A 23,560-nucleotide genomic window follows, 5' to 3' on the forward strand; every position below is an offset into this window, starting at 1 on the left:
CCAATCATTTGATTGATTTTAAAATTCTGTTGAAAATTCAACAAGAAAATTTGATCTTTTTTAAGCGTTTGAAATTTCAACGCATTTTTTATTTTATTTTTTTTTTTTTACAGTTTGCCCCAACATAGGATGCAATTTGAACTTTCATCTACAAGAAGAGACTGTGCTACAGCTTTCTGCCTGCCCTCTTACCTAATATGTTCGTAACTGCTATACCAGAGGGGTTGAACGGAGAAGTACCATCAGTGCTAGCAGATTCCAGTTTATCTAGTCCTATTCCAGCAAGTTTATTAAGCCCTGAAAGTAAATATACACCAGTGGCAGACATTTTGAATAGTAGGAATGTGGAAAAACATTTTAGTGCTTTAGTTGAGCCTGTGCATGTGCAGACACAGTTCTTGGGTATTGATGTTCCTGATATTGTTGATAGGCTGGATAGTAGCATTCAAGCTGATATTTTTGCGATCTGTGATCAGTGAAGGAAAAACAAAGATAAAAAACAACTGAATATTTACTATTATCTTGAAGTCGTTTAAAAGAAAAATCTCAATTTTTGAAAAATCAACGGACACTTAGCACTAATCATCCCGTTGATAATTTACCCCGTGCACTGACATTTTCTGTGTGAGAATAACTTCTCATTTAGTATAGCTTTTATTTCAGGTCGAAGCTGTGGGTCCTACAGCCTCTACCAAGTTGATGTGATGTGAAATGACATTTGTGAAGTAAGTGCCCTCGCTTAATCTAGGCGGGTTTGTATTGTGACGATTCTCAGTCTTGAAGACGGGAATGTTTTCTCCTTTTCATTTTTTTTTCTATGCATTGTTGTTTATGTAGAAAGGATTGTTTCGTTCTTTCCAGTGTTTTTTTGTTTTTGTTTGTATTGCAGTGTTAGTACCATGGCTTTCAGCTTGAAAGTGCCCTGTTTTGCTAAGCCCAGATCAAGTCTGGAAGTACCAAAAGAATTGTTGATCGACTCCGTTCCACCTTCAGAAATAGTAATTGGGGGTGGGAGGGCTTGTGAGGTTTCTGTGGTTCATTTTGGCGGACAAAAAGTAGCCTTAAAAAAATATATAGGAATCCGCGGTAATGCCGAATACGAGTCAGTTATTTTAAAGGAAGCTGCTGCCATTTATAAAACACGCCATGAAAACGTTGTTGGGATTAGGTTTGTCTGTTTGAAGGAGATGACCCTCGGCCTCGAATACTGCGAGAAAGTTTTGACGGATGAAGATGGGAATCCACATTCTTTTAACAATGCCAGGCAAATTCTTGGTTTCCTGTCCGTCTTGAGTAGTGAAGTGAGCAGGGAAATCGCTCCTGTCTTATTTAGTTCAATGGCTTGTCAGGTTTCAGAGGGCTTAAGGTATCTTCACTCGATAAAGATCATCCATGCTGACCTCAAATCGGCTAACGTTTTGGTCACTGAAAAAAGGGGACACGACGACTCTTGGCTCTTTAAATTAGCAGATTTTGGAGAAAGCCGATTATCACTTGTGACATCAGTCGTTACTTCAACTACTCAAGATCAGTCTCAGCAAAATCGGGGTGGGACAATATGTTTTATGAGCCCAGAAAGATGCGACAACAAACGTCCTACCTTTGCTTGTGACCTGTTTTCTTTTGGAATGTTTCTATATGAGCTACATGATTTTACGATCAAGTTTCCCTTCGAAAAGGATGGTTTTCCTGTTGACGTGATAGTCAATAAAATTAGGAGTGGGGTGTTGCCCTGTCATGAAGATATGTCAAGTCTCCTAAAAGAAGTTTTTCTGAAATGTTGCGCGTTTGAGCCGAAAGCTCGTCCCACTGTCTTCGAACTTTGCAAAATGTTGACTGAACTTGCCCCTGAAGCTTTCATGCAGCCAGATCGTGCTCTCAATTCCACAATTCAATTTCCAATACTCAATTCCAATAATGATTCCTATCAAGAGAATTTTTCTGTGTCAGATCTACCATTGACTGACCTTAGTCAACCTGTTTCTCACTCCGAATTTTCCAGTTCCGGTCTACCTGACTCTCATCTATTGGTTTCAGAAGTTATGGTGCCTGCTACGGAACCGTCTCAAATGATCTTGGATGCTGTCGCTGGCTGTGCACTTTGAAATTTTGGCATCACGCAGCTGAAAGATTTTCAGATTCGTAGTATTACTAACATTCTAAAAAAAGAAGATGCTTTAGTTGTTTCAGGCACTGGAAGTGGAAAGTCGATTTGCTATCAAATTCCATCTGTTATGGAATCAGGTATTACTCTTTTGGTTGTTCCAACCATAGCACTGCGCAAGGATCAAAGTGATTTTTTACTTTCACGTGGTATCGATTCCTTTGTTGTTGGTGAAAAAATTGCTCCTGTCGAATACGACCAACAAGTGACCGCCATTTCAGATTTGTCTGAAAATAAACCTGTGATTTTAGTAGGTACTCCAGAAAGTTTTATGGGCCGGGAAGGATCGTTAGGGATCGTTCGGAGGCAAAGATCTCTTTTAGACAGACGGTTGAAATTTGTAGTCTTTGACGAGTGCCATCTACTCTACGAATGGTGTGGCTTTAGAAGTTCCTTTTTGGAACTGAAGAGCTTGAGAAGTTTTTTCCCTCGCGCAACTTTCCTTGCATTGACAGCAACTCTGCTGCCCAAAGACGAAAAACTGATTAGAGAGGAGTTTCTTCACAACCCTTGTGTAGTTCGAATGTCTGTTGATAGGCCAAATGTAAGGCTGGAGATTTCGCATTACAGCCCACCTTCAGGTTTGGAAGGTATTGTGGATTGGGTTGAAAGTTGGTCTGAAGCTGCCAAGAGGATCATTGGAACAGTTAATGGACAGCTAGCCATAGTATATTTCTCGTATGCGCGGGAGGCCAATGCTGCATGTTCGGCCATTTCCAGTTTAGGAGTCAAGGCTGCGGCCTTGATGAAGTTTTTCATCAACTAGTTGGTTACTAAAATTTTTTCTGGGGAAAAGTTACTAGCCAACTGGATGGTTAATGGAAGTGTTTCTGGGGCAATGTTTGTTTCTAGCTAGTTGGAAAGAAAATGTTGTCTGGAAGAAATTACTTGCCAACTAGTTGGAAAGTAAGTGTGGCCTGGGAGAAATTACTTGCCAACTAGTTGGAAAGTGAATATTTTTCTGGGGTAAATTTTTTTTGTCAACTAGTTGACAAATTTGATTATTGTTGGGATTATAGGCCTATAGCAAAGCTGATTATTAAGGGTAGAACTTTAAACTAAGCTTGTAAAAATTTTAAATGATGGTCTTTTTTCTATCTTGAAAATTAGTTGAGCTTGCTAAATTATTATTTTAGGGATGGATCTAGGGTTCTACAGTGGCATCAATTGAGAGGGAATTCCCCCAGAATTTGAAAAATACTTTAGGTCTTTTTTCATTAGAATTTATCTATTTTGGGACATCCATCTAAGAAACAAAAACACCCCCCTAGATTTTAGAACTGCACTTAGTAATGGGTAAAATATATTGTGGTCACTAAAAACTTTTACAATCTTGCATATTTTACCATTATTAATTTATAAAAAAAATGTGATCCAGACATTTAACATTGAATTCACCAAAAAAAAACCTTTAGACCCACTAAAGGTTAGATAATAATGAAAAAGTTTCAATTACAACTTTTAAAGGAGTAAGCCTCATAGCTTCTAGAATTTTAACCATACCTTCAGAATCAGAGATCCTGAAGCAGGTCAAAATCTTGAAAATGAGCTTCTAGTATAGGTAATTTGCCAAAAAAAGAGTATCAAAACTGAGACAAAAACCTTCTTACATACAGAAAAGAAACAGACCGATGAATAAAGCAACATATATAATTTATGCTAATAAAATGCAAGACAGAAAAGATCAAAATTTCAATTATGCATCTGTTTCTTTTAACAGATAGGAGGAATAAACCTCCAAGCTTTGAAAAATTCAATCTCACTTTTGGGACCAGTTAAGTAACTTGCCAACTAGATGGTTAACAGAAGAGTTTCTGTGGCATTGTTGTTTGCAAACTAGATGGTTAACAGAATTGTTTCTGGGGTAACAACTTTTTTCAACTAGTTGGAAAAGGAAATATTTTTTTGGGTCAAAGTTTTTCATCAGCTAGGTGGTTAATAAAAAAATTTCTGGGGAAAAGGTACTTGCCAACTAGATGGTTAATAAAAGTGTTTCTGTGGCAATGTTTGTCTCTAGCTAGTTGGAAAGACAGTGTTTCTGGGGAAAAATTACTTGTCAACTAGTTAGAAAAGGAATAGTTTTCTGGGGCAAATTTTCTTGTGAACTAGTTGACAAATTTGAGTATTGCTATTGAATTTGCCAAATTATCCAACTAGATGGCAAAAATATTTGTATTTATAGGGAGATTGGATAGTACCTTTTTATATAGGCTTACATGCTATTCTTTTCCATTAGTCAAATGGTGTACATCCGTGCGTATCCACTTATGCGCTAAATATACCTCTAGAGAAAATAAAATGTAAATGTCTCCATAACCATCTAGACCATATCTAGTAGGCTAATAGAACTGAGATTGTCCATTGCCAAGCTGCTGTTAAGAATCAGAAACACATAGAATTCAGAATAAAAAGCTGTTGTTTTTATAGGCATTGATTATTTAGACCAAAATAAGATCTGTCAAGTACTCACCAACTTTTAGCTGAATTCTTATATTTTGCATTTGCTTTGCTAAAAAGTTGTCTTAAAAAGTGCCAAGTTTAGAGAGTTATGTTAATATTTTTCTTGCTGATCAGAACAATTGTCTTTACAATTCTTTCTGTTAAAAGCATTCCAGAGAGTTTAAAAGTGCACCATGGGTATATTGCAGTCTCAAATGAGCTTATGGAAAACAAATAGGAAATATAATTTTTCTTATTTTGCATTATTTCAAGACTGGAATATCACAAAACTAAGCTTTCATATTGCTTATTGGATCTTAAGCAAATACGATTCCTGATGGAGTTTTGTTGATATTTGTCTTAAATTTACTTTGTCTAAATAAAATGCATATTGTTTATGGGCAGCAACTATGGCTTGAGTTTTTTTCAATATTTTCTTTTTTCAAACAATTGTTGTTCTGTGGTCACATTTGTGTTCTTTCCTAAGTGGCTGGCTCTCTAGCTTGAGAATCCTTGTCCAAAGGGCACAGGTTTAATTCCTGGCATTACCAGTTTATTTGGTTTTAGACAGGGATCAGTGATGTGACTCTATCAGCTTGGCTAGAATTGGCCCAACTTTAAAAGGTTACCTAAAGAAATGTAGAGCAGAAAGCAGGAAGGGTATGCGAAAGCATAGGATGGCTGGCCCCTAGCTTCCTATTGTACTTCCTGGCTAAAGGAACACCTGGTCCTTTACTAGCCTACTGACTTGGCCTTATAAGCTTTCTTTTAAACTTATTAAACATAAGTACAAATCAATTTAAAGATTAAAAAACAATCATTTAGAATTCAAACAAGACCAATAAATAAATAAAAGTATCCCTTTAAAGCAATTTAATGAATTGTCACAAATGTAGGTCACTCTTAAGATTGAAATGAACAAAGCTTCAATTATGAATCTGTTTTTTTTTTAAACAAACTGAAGGGGCAAACCTTCAAGCTTTGGCAAATTCAATCTTACTTTTTGGCTCTTCTCAATGGGAACTTTCTTTGGATTTTTTTTTTTTTTTTTTTTACCAAATAAAAACAGTGGGGAAAGCATCAGGCATAAGAGACTTGACAACATTTAGAAAAAGCTACATGCAACCTGATCTAAATAAGGATGCTATTGTGTAACATATAGACCAGCCCCCCCCCCTCTATAAAATTCAGAACCAAATCCCTCATTCACATCCCCTTAGGAATCCTCAAATATAGGACCAAATCTCTCATCCATACTCTTCTAGGAACTCTTAAATTCAGGACTAAATTTCTCAGTCACACCCCTTTAGTAAATTTCAATTTGAAAAAGGTTTGAATAAAATCATTTAGAATTTAACAGTTGCTAAATTTAACAAGTCTGCATAATCCTACGCAGTTAGACTACGTGCATTTAGATAAGTGAAAGGTTACTTAACAAGTCAAGTAACCAGTTATTCTGACCCCTGAGTTTTTCAACAGTCTGCATAGCCCAACGCGGTTGGACTATGTGCATTTAGATAAATTAAATGTTACTCAACAAGTTAAGTAACCAGTTATTCTGACCTATGGGTTTTTCTCAAAACCAAAAGAGAAATCCTTGCCAGCTTTTGGATGCGAGACTAGTCACATGATTAAATATTACCAATAGTAGTGGAGGTCAACTTCCGCAGGTCACCAAGCCTGTCCGGCAAGTGCGCGCGTTGGATATATGAGCCCAACACAAGGGCGAATAGTTAGTCTTAAGAAAGGATTTGAATTGTCAAGATCAATTTTGCTCATGTTCACCTTTTCATGCAATAAGTCATTGAAGCTGTTTTGTCAATAGTTGTATATTGTAAGTAAATAAACCTTATTGTATTTAATCATCTTTTGTCTATGTATTAGGGCATCAGGTACAGTTCCTCTAGCTTTCAGGTACGGTCCCAAGGGAATCTATGTTTGTTTCAGGAGACCTCAAACAACACTGAGATGTTTCTGTCTCCCAGGTTACCGGGGATTATATATGAAGCCTTTTTATTTTATTAATAATTTAGCTCCCATATCCACATTAAGCTATTAAGACTTAGAAGTCCCAAGCAACTCAACGCAAAACCCCCTTTAAGATAAAATCATCAAAACAAGCTCATTATTTAAATAAACCACCCCGTAACATATGGCGCGGTCGGGTAAAGAAAGCAGCAAAAGGAACTGAAAGTACCTACGCAATAAATGCCTACTAACATAGACAAGTATGATTATCTACATTTTAATTTTGATTTTTAAGTGCAGTGCAATTTTACCTAGCTTTTTGAATTTTTAGGTGCAGTGCAATTTTATTTCTATTTTTGCATTTTTTTTTATATATAGGTATACCCCATTCAAAAAATACCAAATCTTTAAAAATTGAAATAAAACAGTAATAAAATTAAAAATTTTTTTTTGAGATTATTTTATACCGCATACTAAAACTACAATAAATATGGACCAGGAACAAGATGAAATATTAAAAGCGCAACAAATTATTGCAACTTCGGTGGAAATTGCAAAATCATTACCAGAATATGAAGGAGATACGGACGTTGATCAATTCAACATCCATTTAGGACAATTTGTGGAAATGACAAAAATTGACCTAAAAGTATTAAAAAACATGTTACTTTTAAGATTGAAAGGACAGGCGCTAACATTCCTAAAACAAATCGAAAACTCGATAGGTACAGAAGCAACCTCAACAATTAACTCAATAGAATTATTGCAACAGGCCTTCCAGAAAAGATTCATTGACACAAGTTCATTGAATAAACTAAAACATGGCCTAGTTACTTTCGAACAGACCCAAAACGTTCGTGAGTACTTGCATAAGGTTAGAATCGCAACAGAGGCGCGATACGGTCCAGGAGAAGGGGAATTATATGAAAAAATCATACTAAATGCATTTAAACAGGGACTAAACCCAAAGTTATACCGCCTTTTGATAGCTAAAAATATTGATAACCTAGAATTAGCGGTTCAGGAAATAGAAAGAGCCGTAGAAATTGATTCGATTGTCCTGCAGCATCAAAAACTGTCAATAAATGCTGTAGAAAACAAAGCCCCTGTAAAGTCGAGAGATTCCTTTCCGCGATTTTTCTCCCGAGAATCATCGCCCAAACCGGTTCAAAATCAAATGCGAACCACCACACCTCCAAGACAAGTACGTTTTGCCCCCAATAATCAATTAAGGGCACAAACTAACAATGAACCATTAAGGTGCTACACCTGTAGCCGATTAGGACACATCGCAAGAAATTGTTTTGCAAACAATAATAATCGACCAAACATTAGGGGAACGGGTAACCGTTTGTCCAGGGGGACAAACTATAGTGGGTACGCCCCAAGAGGTGATCGAGGAAACACCTTTGTAACAGGAGGTAATTATCCCACCCAAAGTCGAAATTTTCAACGCAATGCATATCAATATCGAGGAGGGTATCGTGGAAGAACAAATCAACCCAGTAATAGTTGGAACAGAAATACAAGAGAAAATTACATCAGCCGACGGCAACCATATAATAGCTCCATCTCAAGTAATAACCAAGGAACCCAAAACAGAACAAATGAAAGTTCTACATCTAACATCTGGGAGTCCCAGGGAAACGATATAAGCCCCCAAAATTCGTAGGACCAAAATTTGGTGGCAAGATAATTTATAGGTCCCCTCCAGTAATAATACCATTTTTAAGTGCAAATAATAATAATATGTTACCAGTATTTGAGAATTTCAACGCAGGGAATATTTATTTCTCAGCCCTTATAGATTCAGGAGCAACTGTAAATGTGATAAATTCATCAGTATTTAATAAATTACCAAACTATATTAAACGACGAATGAGCAATATCTGTCCCAATTTATCAAGTGTAACCGGACACGACCTGGATGTGAAAGGCACTGTGTATCTAGCCTTGCGCAAGGATAACAGAAATTTCTATACTCGATTTATAATTTGTAAGAATTTTCCATACGAAGCAATAATAGGCGCAAATTTTTTAAAATCAAATAAAATATTATTAGATGTAGCAAATTCAAAGTTTATCTACCCAACGGACACCATATCAATGATAAATAACATACAAGCAAACAAAGTAAGGGAAAATATAGGTAACATGAGAGAGTATAGAAACAAACAAATTCAAGAAATTTGTTATTTATGGAAAAAACTTGAAAAAATAGAAACTCCAGAAGAAAAACCAGCGGAGAATCTTCTAAATTCAATAAAAGAAGAAAATCACGAAAAATATTATGGATTTGTAGTGCGTAAAACAAAAATTCCCCCTAAATCAATGCAGAGGGTCCAAATATCACAAATGTTAGAACCAGTTAATGATAAAAATGAAATTTGGGTAGCATCACCGTCGGAAAATCTCCCGAAATATGTAGTTTGTGAAGAACAAATTATAAATTACGAAAAGGGAGAAGGTTACATTTGGGTAACGAACACCCACGAAAACGACCTAATTACCCTAAGTAAAGGTACATGTTTAGTAGAGATACAGGTAGTATCGGAATCCGACATTAATAATTGGAAAAATTTGGAAAAAAACTACGTGAATAATATTAATGTTTACGTTGATAGAGAATATCCACTGACGCGATCTCAATTCCTTGAGAAATTCGAACTAAGTCACATAACCGACGTGTCATTAAAACAAAAATTATGCGACTTATTATGGGAATACAGAGATGTCTTTTCGACATCTGAAGATGACATAGGACTTATCCCATTTTATGAACACGCAATACAAACCACGGGGCCACCAGTCGCAAAACAACCATACAGAATTCCTTATAAACATAAGGAATGGCTAATAAACAAAATACATGAACTCGAAAAAAATCAAATCATAAGGTCAAGCATAAGCCCATACTCTGCCCCCGTTATTTTAGTCCCGAAAAAGAATAATGATCTTAGACTAGTGGTAGATTATAGAGCTTTAAATAAACAAGTAGTAAGTGACAAATTTCCCCTACCTAGAATAGACGAAATTCTAGATTCAATATCAAATAAAAATAAAATATTTACTTCCCTAGATTTGACACAAGGGTATCATCAAGTAAAAATAGCTGAGGGCGATGTTTTTAAATCAGCTTTTTCAACAACAGAATGTGGTTCTTATGAATACTTAAGAGTACCATTTGGACTAAAAACTAGTTCGAGTGCATTGTGTAGACCCCTCCTTCATTTACTAAGAGGCCTAAATAACATAATTCATTTTGTTGATGACGTCATAGCTATGGACAAAGACGCGTAGGACCATTTAGAGACACTAGCAAAAGTGTTTGGGAAATTTAGAGAAGGCAATTTAAAATGTAGACCAGAAAAAGTAAATCTTTTTCAAACAAAACTAAAATTTTTAGGAGTAGTTGTAACGCAAGGACAAATTTCCCCTGACCCTGAAAAAATAAAATCCGTTAAAAATATAAAGCCCCCCCAAACAATTAAACAATTACGAGGAATCTTAGGATTAATGAGCTATTTCCGAAAATTTATAAGAAATTACGCACAAGTTGCAAAACCTTTAACGGACCTCACGAGAGGCAACCCACAAAAAATTGTGTGGTCTAATACAGCTCAAAATGCGTTAGATCATTTAAAAAAGGCTCTAACCTCAGAACCTATTTTATCGCTACCCGACTTCCAAACAGGACAATTCGTTGTTACAACGGATGCCTCAAACAAGGGAATTGGGGCGATCCTCTCCCAAATAATAAATGGGGAAGAAAGAGTAATAGCGTACGCTTCTCGCACCCTGACCTCTGGAGAAAGCAATTATTCTGCTACACAGCTTGAATTATTATCAATTATCCACCATTTGGACAAGTTCAGACATTATTTGGTAGGCAGAAAATTTAAACTGCGTTCGGACCACAAAAGCCTGCAATATTTGCAAACTTTCAAAAAGCCAACGGGAATACTCGCGAGATGGATTTTGAAAATCCAAGACTTAGATTATGAATTTGAACATCTTAAGGGAAAACAAAATGCCCCATGTGATTATCTAAGTAGATTTCCAGATAATACCCCAGTAGAAAATGAAAATGAAGAAGTCAACACAATAAAAGCAAAGTATGTTCCAAGAAAGAAGGGTTTAAAAATGAAATCGGTTGAGAATATTTCGGTTGAGAAGGAACAGACAAACAGCCCACTTTCCTTGAAGTCTATAAAAATGTATCAAAAGAAAGATAATACTTGTGCAGCTCTAATAGAATATTTCTTATATGATAAAGAGTTGCCCGATGAAATGAAATCTTTTAAAAAAGAAATTGATAACTATTATTATGATTTCGACGAAGAAATACTATGTAGGATAATAACCGATACTGATAAAAGAAATCAAACTTCCGTTATACCAGTTTTACCCCAAATTTTGGAAAAACCCGCTTTTGAATTCTTTCATTCTGAAGTAGGAGGTCACTTGGGATTAGATAAGACATTCCATAGATTAAAACAATACTTTTTCGTTACTTCAGCCTTGACAAAGTTAAAGAATTATGTTAATAATTGTGAAACTTGTAATTTAAGAAAAAATCCTCAAGTCTACCCGAATCCAACGATAGGAAGAACGCCTACGGCCCGGTTTCCATTTGATATAGTCTCTTTTGATTTATATGGTACAAGTGGAGGATTACCCACTTCTAATGAAGGACACACCTGTGTACTGTCAGTAATAGATCATTTTTCTGGTTTCACTTTTGCTAAACCATTAAAAAATCAAAGCGCCTATACAACGTCGAAAGCTCTCGCTAAAATATTCCTTAATTTCGGTATCCCCAATACAGTATTAAGCGATAACGGCCCTAATTTTGTATCGAAAGTAACCAAGGATTTAATGTCATTCCTTCAAATAAATAAATTGGTATCGACCCCCTATCATCCACAGGCCAATGGGAAAATCGAGAACAGACACAAACTATTTTCTAATATTTTAAGTATTTATACGAAAGAAAATCGCAGGGATTGGCATGAGACCTTACCTTATTTAACAAATGTAATAAATACAGCTTACTCCCAGGTCATTCGCGATAACCCATTTTATATATTATTCGGACGAGACTTTAGAATCCCTTATAATGAAATTATAGAGTCACGACAATTTTATAATGATTCTCAAGATTATAAACAAGAATTTATCAATAGAATGAGGAAAACTTATAAACTTGTAAAACAAGAAATAGAAAGATCAAAAAGAAAGCAAGAAGCAAAAAATATTCCTAATGTCAAAGGTAAACTCGATTTCCAAGTAGGAGATTGCGTTTACTTAAAAAATGAAAACAAATCGGACGGCAAGAAACTTTCGGACCGGTACCTAGGACCGTTAAGAATAATTAAAAGGTATGATAATAATGTTACATTTAAACTATTAAAACCAAAAACAGGAAAAATTTATAAAACCCATGTTAGTCGTATAAAAAGGGCAAAATTCACAGAAACATGGACCCCTCAACCTTCAACATCAAATACCTCGGAGGACGAAAACCAACCACCTCGCTCTAGATTAAGTGAGCTTAAACCTTTTAATTTCAAACAAGGATATTTTGAGAACAGTAGTGATGAAGAAAAATTTAATGAATTTCTAACCATGACAAATATGGTCACCCCCCCAAAAAGTACCCCCGTTACGCGGAGACGGAGGAATAGCGGTTCCTCTTCCAGTGAAGAATCAGAAGAGTTGGACTATACAATTTCTCCACAAACACAATTTTTCCCGGATCGAATTTCGACACCTTTTCCACCAAAACGTTTCCCCGACAATTTGGTGAAACCTATTTCACCAATAGACAGACCTTTATCGTTACATGATGAATTAAATAAGGCTATACAAACTCCTAGGGACATAGAGTCACAAAGAGACAATCAACCCCAAAAACAAACATTAAGAGAAGCAATGGATATCATTAATTACCCCATTAAGACTAGACAAAGTACATTTTATACTGATCCACCTACTGATGAGCAACAGTATCACGATATAACCGTCTCAAAGGCAAAACCAAAGGACTGGGTATCTTGGAAGGAAACCTTAATACAAACACTTCCTCACCCCCCGGAAGACATGGCTTTCAAGCAGTGGAGGCACCCCAAGAAGACATTTGAATCCTCCCAAAGCTCCCAAGAATCGTTCAATTCTCCCGAGCCCAGAGATCAACAGGACGAGTCAATCAATAAACCCTCCACTTCACGAAGTGAAGAAATTTACGAAGGTCAAGCTGGAACTGCACCTAAATCTCAAACTTCTACTTCAAGAGAACCAGATACTAAATCTACAACTAGTTCCTCAGATACTGAGAGTGAATCAGGCACAAATGAGCCCAAAGATGTGGAAGGAACAAGACCACAGAGTGCAACTGCCCAGGCTAAAAAGGCACAAATTAAAGGTCAAAAATTTCTTAAAAAACAATATAAAAAGTTCGACTTGATATCGCTAGCGAAGCCAAAGAAAAAAACCGAGTCTACCGAAGAGAAGATAACAACAAGGTCAGGCCGAGTTGTCAAAAAACCAGATAAATTAGATTATTAATAAAAGAAAAATAAAAATCTACCAGTCCTGGAGAAAATAAAGAAAAAAAAATAATAATAAAATAATCATTTTTTTTGCTAATTGTCAATTAATTACGCTAAGAAACCACCCCGTAACATACAATATTAATTACGCTAAGAAACCATCCCGTAATAAAACATCCTTAAAAGAAAGTACCTTTCAGGAAAGCTGAAAGACTCCAAGTGAAAAATTGGCCTATCTTCAAAGAGTGCTCATTATTCTAAGTGAGTTCAAAATCACATTTTTGCTAAGATTAACCGCATGAGTGCAACTGCTTCATTAACATTTTTCTTAAAATAATTCCTTTAAGTTAAGGATTATCTTAAGGGTTAAAATTAGAACTGCCCCGTCGACTAAACGTTTCGCCAGATAAGTAGGCGGGAAACTTCCTGATTCTTAAAAACTTTAATTTCTCTAATAATATAACCCGTAGCTTGGTAAACTATCTTACCACAAGTATAACTCAGCTGTAACAAAACGTTGATTAGAAAGCTTATTAATATCGCTAAACCTTACGCATAGACAGACGAAATTACAAGAAGTCTACTATACACGAAACCTGAATAGAGAAAGCGAGGCGCCCTTGCGGGTTGTAGTGGCAAGGCTTGACGTGTTTCAACTTGCTTTGCCGCGTGCTACCCGAGGGGACTCCTTGAAAGCTACTTCTTCATTGTTACAGCCAGCAGTAAAGTGAACAAACGAAAGTAATTTGCAACAAACTGTAAATTGAATCTTGACAAAACCAAATCCCCCGTGAGCCAGTGGTCGGTAGTTTGTGCGGATACTGCTTATGAATTGTGTCTAAGTTCGTACGCGGTATCCGTGCGATTTCCCGAATAACTATTTATTCATTGCTTCAATCCATATACGTTGTATTTCTCTGCTTATTACTTGGAGTGTAATTCATAATTTAAGAATTTTTTTTTAGTTCCGATTTCTCCAAGTTATTAAGTCCCTTTTAACTTAATTTACTACCCCATTTACCACCAAAATATGTCAAAAGCTATTATAGATACAGAATTTATTTCAATTATACATGCTAAGGAAAACATTATATACGCGGCAGCGATCTTAGTTCAAGATGAGAATGGTAAAGAGGTATATGCTGAAACATGGTACCTCAATTACGATTTAACAAAATTTGAACCTCATACATATAGATTTGGCTTAAAATTAGCGAATACTCCTAAATATCGACCCACGAGAGGAGAAGTAAAAATAAAATATTCAAATAAAAATAAGAAAGGAAAAAACTTGACAAGCCTTCAACTATTAATAAGAAAACTACAACAAAAATTTAATATAAGCTATTGGTTTTGCAAGGGTCCGAATCAAACCGATCTACTTTTAATTGATAAATGTAGACCACCGAAAATTTGTTATAAGATCGAGGAAAATGAAAATTGTATTAAGTACGAAGGAATTCACCACCCCTTAGATGAAATCCGACATTACGCCAAATTTATGTATGATCCGACGTCCCAAGATTACGCAGTAAGGGGAAATAACATTTTCTTAAAGAGAAAAAAATCGGTAGAAGCAAAAAAAGACGCATATAAAGGTAAATTAAAATCAAAAAAAAATTCAAACAATAAACAAAATCTACAATTTTTTTTAGACGAATCACCAAAAGGACTCAAGGCGGAAAAAGGTAATTACTCATTAGATAATTAGCCTGCTTATACGTGTGACTAATACTAACCGGGAAAATGCCGCGACAAAGAACCTTAAGTAATACCGACACCCTAGAACCCGACCAAGACCTGATGTTTGCAAGACCAGAATTTTGGATTTCAAATAAAACCCTAAGTTTACCAAACCTCTCAGTAATAGACTATGAACTACGGGAAATAATCTTCGAATCCGCAATAACTAATGCAGTAAGGAACTTGGAATATAATACCTTATATTCATTATTGAAAGTTCCCGTTATTTTTAACGAGGATCTCCTAATACACGGAATAATCATCCTATTATACGGATCATTTTCACTGGAAATATTGAGCAAAGATTACGATTATAGGCACAAGAATGCTGCATACACCTTCGCAGCCCTACTCCGAGCGATGCCCCCCGTTGCGTATCCTTTAATAGCATCTTTAATACGCGAAAATTTTTGGCACATAGAACAAGAATCAGGTTTCAAAATAATATGGCCCTTAAAGTTTCTGGACTTACTACTAAATGTGAATTACAAAATTGTGGAAGATGAAAATATATTGTTGGGAATATATGAACACTATTTGAGATACAGTACTAATTTTGACCCAATAATTGTAAAAAATTCAATCCATTATATTTATGATGAACAGTATATGGAGTTAATAAATGTAACGAGAAAATTCTACATGAATGATGAAAATTTTGGATCAAAAATTTTGCCAGATAAAGACATCATTGTGTATGAGAAATTCCTTGACACAGCTAGCCCACTATGCTTTCGTAAGGAATTGACTTATAAAATAATTCACACGACCTCAGATGAACTCAGTCTAAAAGATCTATGCAGGAAGAAAATACGGCAAATATTAAGAAAAACGGACATTAATTATTCCATGCAAAGCCTCTATATTCCCACTTTCCTAAAGAAATACATAATGTACATGGAAAACGGCTCTGGAATCAACGAAAAGGACTTCCAGTTAACATTTAAAACCCCCTACCTTTTAAAGTCACAGTGCAATTTACTGGCCAATAGTGGGCCAATTTTAAGAATAACAGAAGATTATGAACTAGACGGTCCCTTTTTACCCTTTACCACCCTTATTTTTTCCTCCCCCCTTATGTAACTTTTCTAATTTGTAGACAAGGAAGAACCGTGTAAAATAAATGAAAAATTGGGTTGGCAGAGAATAGAAACCAATACCTTAATAAACACGTCATACGCGATTCTAGAAGAAACCAGTACCAAGGTAACCGCCAATTAACTTACTAACCTGCTTATAACTAACAAAAATTGAAAAAGAAATATCATGCCATTAAAAAGAACCTTAAGTTATCCCAACCTTACTAGGTTGAGGAATGGGGACAGTTTTGATATAAAAACTAGAACCATAAAAACTCCCCCCAGATACCTCAAAAACCGAACAGCTTGGTTTCCATGTAAAACACAAAGTTTGCCAAATTTGTCAAAAATTGAACACAAATTATTAGACCAAGATTTCGAAAATGCCGTTAAAAAAGCAACAAGAGAATTACAATACCGAACTCTCTATCTACTTCTCGAAATTCCTGTAAGCATCACTAATAAGTTGATAACAAGAATTTTGATCATCTTGTTATTTTGTTCATTTACACGCAAGATGAGAAAAGAAAACTTCCAGTACAAACAGCAACTTGCGTCTCGGACTTTTACGATCTTACTTAACAAAATCCCCCTCAAAAAATACCCTCTAGTTGCAACATTGATCAGCGAAAATTTTTGGAGAATCTATAATAACGGAGGCTATACAATCATATGGCCTCTCAGATTTTTGTCAATATTGATAAAAAGAAATACAAATGTCTTGTTGGAAAAACCAAGCATACTAAACAAAATTTATAAAGACTACAAGAACCATTATTCAGCTAGTAATTTGATAAGAAACGGCCGAAAATTCCATATTTATGAACCAGATTACAATGAACTGAAACAAATAATCTTTACCTGTAGCGAATGCGATGACAACTTTGCGTCAAAAATAGCGCCTCAAACAGAAATAATCGTATTTGAAAAATTAATGAACTGTAAGGACCCCCTATTTTTCCATAAAATATTAATTTTCAAAGTAATCCATAACGTGTCAGAACTCTTAACCTTAAAAGAACAGTGCAGAAGGCACGTCCGACTTCTTATGCGGAAAAGAAATATAAATTATACCCTGTGGAGCCTTCAAATACCTAAAAATTTACAAAAATATCTTATGTTCGCGGAAGACAATTCAGAAAATAAAGGTCAAATATCTGAATTAACCTTTTGGTCAGCTCCTATTCCTAGATCAAAAGATTTTTTAACATATATAGGCGGACCAATTTTCAACGTGCAAAATAATTTCGACATCAACTGTGGAACAAAACTGTCTACTTTACAAAATTTTTAAACCTCTGAGTAAAAAAAACAGCTAATCCCACGAAATTATCCATGAAAACATGCCTAACTCTTAATATAGCCCAATTTAATTTTTTTTAGAAATTGGACTGGTCTAAAGATTCGAAGTAATGGAATCTCGGCCGAATTACTTCCTCGCAATCCAAGTTAAAAACCCTCAGATAAGGATGAATGCTTCATTAATGCAAAAACACGTAATTGAAACAAACCCTAGGTTAACAAAAGCCTTAATCAAACAAAACTCTTTCCATCTAACGTTAAAAGTATTGTATCTGAAAAATAATACTGAAATTGAACATGTAAAAAGTGCTTTTGTCAAGACCATAGAAAAATATAGACAAAATTTCACAAATGAAAAACTTTATCTTGATTTTCAAGGCATCGGGGATTTCTTTGAGCAAATTATATATGCAAAATTAGAGAACGAAGAGGTAGTTAAAACGCGCCTAAATCCAATCATAGAAGAAATCTCGAAAGAAATTACCAAAAGCGGAGTACAAATTGTAAATCAAGAAAACTGGAAGCCACATTTAACGTTAGTTGACCTAAGAAAATTAAAAAAGCTAAGAAAAGAGGCACGAAAACTTCACCCCTCCTTAACTTCCAATTTTAAAAAACATGAAATTTGGAAGAGAACTTGTAAACGGGTTACAATTACTATCAATTTTCGGACCCAAAAGCCAAGAAAACTATTACGAGATAATAGCAGAAGTAACGTTTGAACAAAACACCCCTAAATGCAACTAAAAGTAAAAAAAAATAAAATAAAATAAAATCAAATGAAGTAAAAACGTTTCAGGAACAGAAAGGAGAACGAAACAGGAAATATATGGCGGTAAGGTAATGATTCTTCAAAATAAATTACGCTTACCAAAACTAGGTAAGCGTAATTATTTCTTGTTACAAAGGAAACGCCTTTGTAACAAGAAATAATTATCCCACCCAAAATCAAATGAAGTAAAAACGTTTCAGGAACAAAAAGGAGAACGAAACAGGAAATATATGGCGGTAAGGTAATAATTCTTCAGAATAAATTACGCTTACCAAAACTAACATTACAAAAAAATATATATAACCTCCGTATAACTATCTTAATTCATATACTTATAGTAAGATAAATATGTTTAGAAATTACCAAAATCGCCGGACCTGTGAACTTTACAAACTATTATAAATAAGTGTAATAGCATATAACACACGAAAAATCTAAACTTAACACTTAGCCTACTAACCTTTAGCCTACTACTTAAAAAAAAAAAAATAATAATTTTTTTTCTCTTCGCATAATTTTAACAAAAATGTCCCAAAAGCATTTAACAAAATTCAATCTCTTACCTTATGCGATCTACATGGATTCATGACACGGTCCGAACTTTGAAAAATACTTCAAATATCAAGCTTTGAAAATACAAGCTTTGAAAACATATCAAAACACAATAACTATATTTGATAAACATTTGTTCACAAAGTATACTTATGTATCTCGCTTAGATAACAGAATATAGTCTTCCCATCTAAACAACTGAACAATGTATTGTAAAACGAGACTTTTATATAATGATAAAAGAAAGCAACCTTTAGTATAAAGGCCAACATAGTCGCATCATCCTATCGAAATATCGCTACTTACAAAGTAATACATTGTTCTTAATTTGACTAGGTCTCATTCCAAATGCAAAGTGCTGTAATAAAACCCTCAATTATTACTTCTTTACATCTACTTAAGGTAGTAACCTCAAATCTAAAGGTTTTTCGAAAAGCCATAATTATACGGCACATCTTCAACCGACAAGATAATTGGGATAAGAGAGTATTTCTGCATAATGAGAAAATGCTTATTTTTTTTTATTCAATCAAGTTGGAAATAACACACTTATCTATTTCATAACTAAACTGAAAATTTTATACAAAGAATAACTTAATGAGAAAAAACATTTAATAAATCGTATGAAAGTGCGCCGTATTACACTATGATTGTGATACAATCTATTATTAATTATGATACAATATAAGATTATATATACAACACGCGACTTTTTCACTCAAACTAGGCTAAAATTCAACCGAATTTAAATAAGTGGTTAAAAATTTTTCTTTTCTCTTTTCTCCCATTTAAGCTACTTAATTTTCAGCGGAAAGAAGTCCAAGCATAAAACGAGTCGAAATTAAACCCTTATACCTCAATATAACACCTTCAGCCAATTTGTGCCCGTCTGGCATAGCTATAATTATCTCCCCAATGTACTTACCAGGAAAACTGTGGTCTATATCTTTAAGATAAAGTTACTAGGCCTTATAATCTTATAATATAATAATTATCCCTACTTTTAAAGCTCCAAACTACATTAACCACCCAACCATAATTAGATCTTACCCAATTAATGCCATGAATCAAAACTTTAACAATAAAATAAGCCTATCCTTCTATTACATATACTTGATTAGTAATTTAAGCCTCAAGCCGTATCAGACACACAAGTTGTTTCATACTATTTCATACATTTATCAGATATGTGTTTTAAGCAAATTTTTCCTTGTTTAGCAAAATTTTAAACAATTTTAGTTTTTAACTATTTGGAGTTATAAAGAAGTTTAACGGCGATCCTCTCAAAATACAAGTGCTATTAATTTTTTTATATCTAGGTATTTTTGTAACTAAATAAAATAACTTTAATATAAATACTGCCAATGTCTATCCATCCCCCCCCCAATGAGAGTAGAGAACATCTAATAGGTCTTGAGTTAACTCCATCCTAGACCTAAAATAAAACTTTAAAAAAAAAAAAAAAAAAAAAAAAAAAAATCCCTAATAGATTATTAGCGAGACTAAGCTAGTACTTTAATTTGCTAAATACCTAATGATTGCACCCTTGAATATTATTATTTTATCTTCCAAAAACACACACCAATTATTAATTTTCTGACAAAAAATTCAACATTTTTGAGAAAAATACATGAAATTTTTGCTACTAGGTTCTCGGATCCGCCGAATACGATTGTATTATTTTCGTTAAGATTCTGTGATTTTTAGGGAGTGTTCCCCCCTATTTTCCAAAAAATCCTTGTTTTTCTCTATTTAAAATAGCCCCTTTTTCTGAAAAGGGCGGTGCCAAAGATCTTCCGTAATGACACTTTAGTCTATTCAGACACGAGTCTTCATTGGAAGCATATTTAATATTCTTTAATCCCCCAATTTAAAATTATTGATATTTTTTTTTAAATTGATTTTTTTAACACTAAATCTTAATGACAATAGTGTGTTAGCCCCTTGAATCTATCTTCAAAAAACTCCAATAATACTTAGTATCTCAGCGTCGCGCAATCCATTTTTTCTTTCTATCATACTTTGTCAGAAATAATTGATTAAATATTAATTACAGATAAGAAAGATGATCTTAACATTTTTGATGACCATGTGTATAAGTGCCCATACACAAGATGTCGTAAAGCATGGAATAATATTCAAACACGAAAATTCACTTCTAACTAGTAACAATGCTTGGAAAATTTTTATGAAGCTAGACCCTAAACCATTTGAAACATTGTTCCAACAAGTTATAAGACTAGAGAAAAATACATTTGACCTGAAAGAATCAATTTTTCAATTTTTAAAGTCAGACAAGGGATTACAAACAAGCAAAAACAACCATAAAGAGAAGAAAGAAACATCCCCTAACTTTCCCAAAGTCAAAATAAAAAGAATAGTAGATGATTTTGATGCTAAAATAGCCGAAATCGATAAAGCTATAGGATTCGGAAAAACCATTGAAAAAAGAAAAAGGAGGTCAATTAACGAAAACCAAAACTCAGATATCGATAAAGAGACCCAGGATACAATTGAGCCAATAAAGACCCAACTTAGACAAAGAAAATTTTACGATGGACAATATGCATTATTGAACGAATTGCCCACAGTATGGAATTTCTTCAAAGAACTATGGAATGGACCAAAACAAATTAACAGGGCTGAGAACAAACAAATACAAGAAAAAATAAATTTATCTGAAATAAAACCAACGAAAGTTGAAACAAGAGATATAACCAGTATTTCCCCAGACACACAGCAAACCGCTACAATTGAAACCCAAACCACGAGCATTGTATCTGACCTCGTAACGCGAACAAATAAAATACCAGAAATAATAAGAGGCATAGAAAATATTGAAGTGGGATTGAATTCCACTAATGGTACCAGCAAACCAAAATACAAGTTTAAATGTCAATATTTCTGTAGAATAATAAACGTCACAACGGAAGCTACCAAAATCAACACGACCGCCCATGTTCCACGTATTACGTCTTATACCGAAGAAGGCACAAACGGCTTAATGGAAATCCCCAAAAGCACCGCAAAAAAATACGAAACGACTACTTTCTGGAAATACGATACTCAGAACGAGGAAACCACAGCAGAAACTGATTTCACTCCAACAATAATCGAAACTGAACATACCTCAATAACAGAAGTGGAAAAAACATTCCCCTCGTCAAACCCCACGACGACTGACCCACAACCAATAGAGTTAGACACCTCAATATCAGAAATTACTACAAGTACTATCCCTGGTGTACTAATGCCAATTAAAAACGATGAAATTTTAATAACAGTAAGGCAACCATGGCAATCGACTAGCTGGATTTGGACTTCTTCGAAAAAGGGAAGAATACAAGTTAGATGGCAAATCCCTTTTGTCGAGACAGACTATGGTAGAACACGATGTGTGGATGGAGACAAAAAATGTCAAGATGAAGGTCACTGGAGAGAATGTTGGACAATAGATGGTAAAAAAACTTGCGCGCGACTGGCCATGGCTGACGAACCAGCAAAGGATGAATTAGAACCCCTCCCGGAATTAACCATGGAGAATGCTCATAAAATCTCAACTCATCAGGCATTCCTTATCTTATATAGACAAAGGTTAGAGGCGTTATTTGAACTATTCAATACAGAAATACAAAAACTTAAACAAAGCACTACACGTATATTCGAAGTATTTTTCCGAAGAAGTAAATATAAACGATCAACAAGTCTAATCCCGATAGTAGGAGAACTTGCTTCCCGACTATTCGGTTTGTCAACCGAAGAAGATTTAAATATACTAAGAGATAATGTTAAAAGACTCAACACAGCTATGAATACAACACTACATGTACAAAAAATACAAGCAAGTATCGCCAATTATCAAAAAGACAAAATCGAGGCTAAATCCAAAAAAAATATCAAGAACAGTCAGCACAATGAACTATTTAAAAAATGAGGTAGACAGAGTAATCTCTGATTCCAGCCTAACAATGGTGTCACTAGACATTGTTATTATGTCTTTGTTGAACTTAGCCACCGATGTCAGTAAATTTGAATTCGCGTTATTTGAGTTAACAGGAGGTACTCTTTCTTACGACTTAGTGGATCCCTCGGATCTTAAGAACATCCTAAACGAAATAAAGACTCACTTAACATTTGGTCTCCACTTACCAGTAGAACCAGAAGTAGCTAACTTGTTTTTATATTATACAAAACTAAAGGTGCATATTACCGAGATCAATGAGCAACTATTTGCTGTAGTCACAATTCCTTTGATTAATCAACAATCCATATACGACCTATACAAAATATCTACATTTCCCATCAACATTAAAGAAACAAACTCCTTCATGAGCATCATCCCAGAAGCGGAATATATGTTAATAGATCAAGATAGAAGAAAATACGCGTTAGCAAATACCGAAGAATTAAAAGAATGCGTGTCATTTAAAAATTTGGTCTGCCAACTTACACTACCTATATATAACGTAAAGATAGGATCATGCATGCTAGATCTATTCCTAAAGGAATCGCAGCAACAAAAAATTCCTGATTCTTGTGAAGCCTTAATAGGAAATACCAAAAGAGAAACTTTCATTAATTTACGGAACGACTTATGGTTATTTACAGTACCTAAAAAGACAATAGGAACTCTATCCTGTTATAACAATACAGAAAAAATTGACCCCAGCTATCGAACCGAAATATTATTACAGGATGTTGGGACTATTACAATCAAACAAGGTTGCAGACTTGTAACTAAAGAAACAACCGTCCAAACACCTCTAATCACAACCAGCACTAATGTCATGAGCCCAAAAATAATAAATTTTCAAGGAATAAACTTGTCCTTCACGATTCCGAATATAAATGATGAAGAATCTAAAACATCTATATGGCCAAAAATAGAAAAGATTAAAGGTACAATGCAGTTAACAAAAATAAAGGAAGCGTTAGATATGCAAATACCCTTATTCACCGACGAAGACCAAAGATTGAAATACGTGGAGAG

General features: G+C 34.6%; 3 protein-coding genes across 14 annotated transcripts in view; all 3 read left to right on the forward strand.

Moving 5' to 3' along the window:
• Positions 1–690: 690 nt before the first annotated feature.
• Positions 691–23,560, forward strand: part of LOC136033883 (uncharacterized) — a 611,411-nt gene continuing 588,541 nt past the window's right edge. For 11 of the 12 annotated variants that reach the window (XR_010619056.1, XR_010619047.1, XR_010619051.1 and 8 more), the window contains exon 1: positions 691–3,070. The gene's annotated coding sequence lies outside the window, so the exon portion shown is untranslated. The remainder of the gene's footprint in view (positions 3,071–23,560) is intronic. The other variant, XM_065714857.1, reaches the window with a different exon arrangement.
• LOC136034156 (uncharacterized) lies at positions 5,785–15,948 on the forward strand. Its single transcript, XM_065715339.1, has 2 exons — positions 5,785–6,437; positions 13,323–15,948. The coding sequence occupies exon 2, from the start codon at positions 14,869–14,871 to the stop codon at positions 15,946–15,948; it is 1,080 nt and encodes a 359-aa protein (XP_065571411.1). The 5' UTR covers positions 5,785–6,437; positions 13,323–14,868.
• Positions 7,200–8,243, forward strand: LOC136033475 (GATA zinc finger domain-containing protein 4-like). Its single transcript, XM_065714223.1, has one exon. It carries the CDS (start codon positions 7,200–7,202, stop codon positions 8,241–8,243), a length of 1,044 nt encoding a protein of 347 aa, XP_065570295.1.

The sequence above is a fragment of the Artemia franciscana genome, chromosome 12 (genome assembly GCF_032884065.1).
Source record: "Artemia franciscana chromosome 12, ASM3288406v1, whole genome shotgun sequence".
Lineage (NCBI taxonomy): Eukaryota > Metazoa > Arthropoda > Branchiopoda > Anostraca > Artemiidae > Artemia > Artemia franciscana.

What these genes read in the sequence shown, in the direction of transcription:
- LOC136034156 (XM_065715339.1), top strand. Translation starts at nt 14,869, where the DNA reads ATGCCGCGACAAAGAACCTTAAGTAATACCGACACCCTAGAACCCGAC.
- LOC136033475 (XM_065714223.1), top strand. Translation starts at nt 7,200, where the DNA reads ATGACAAAAATTGACCTAAAAGTATTAAAAAACATGTTACTTTTAAGA.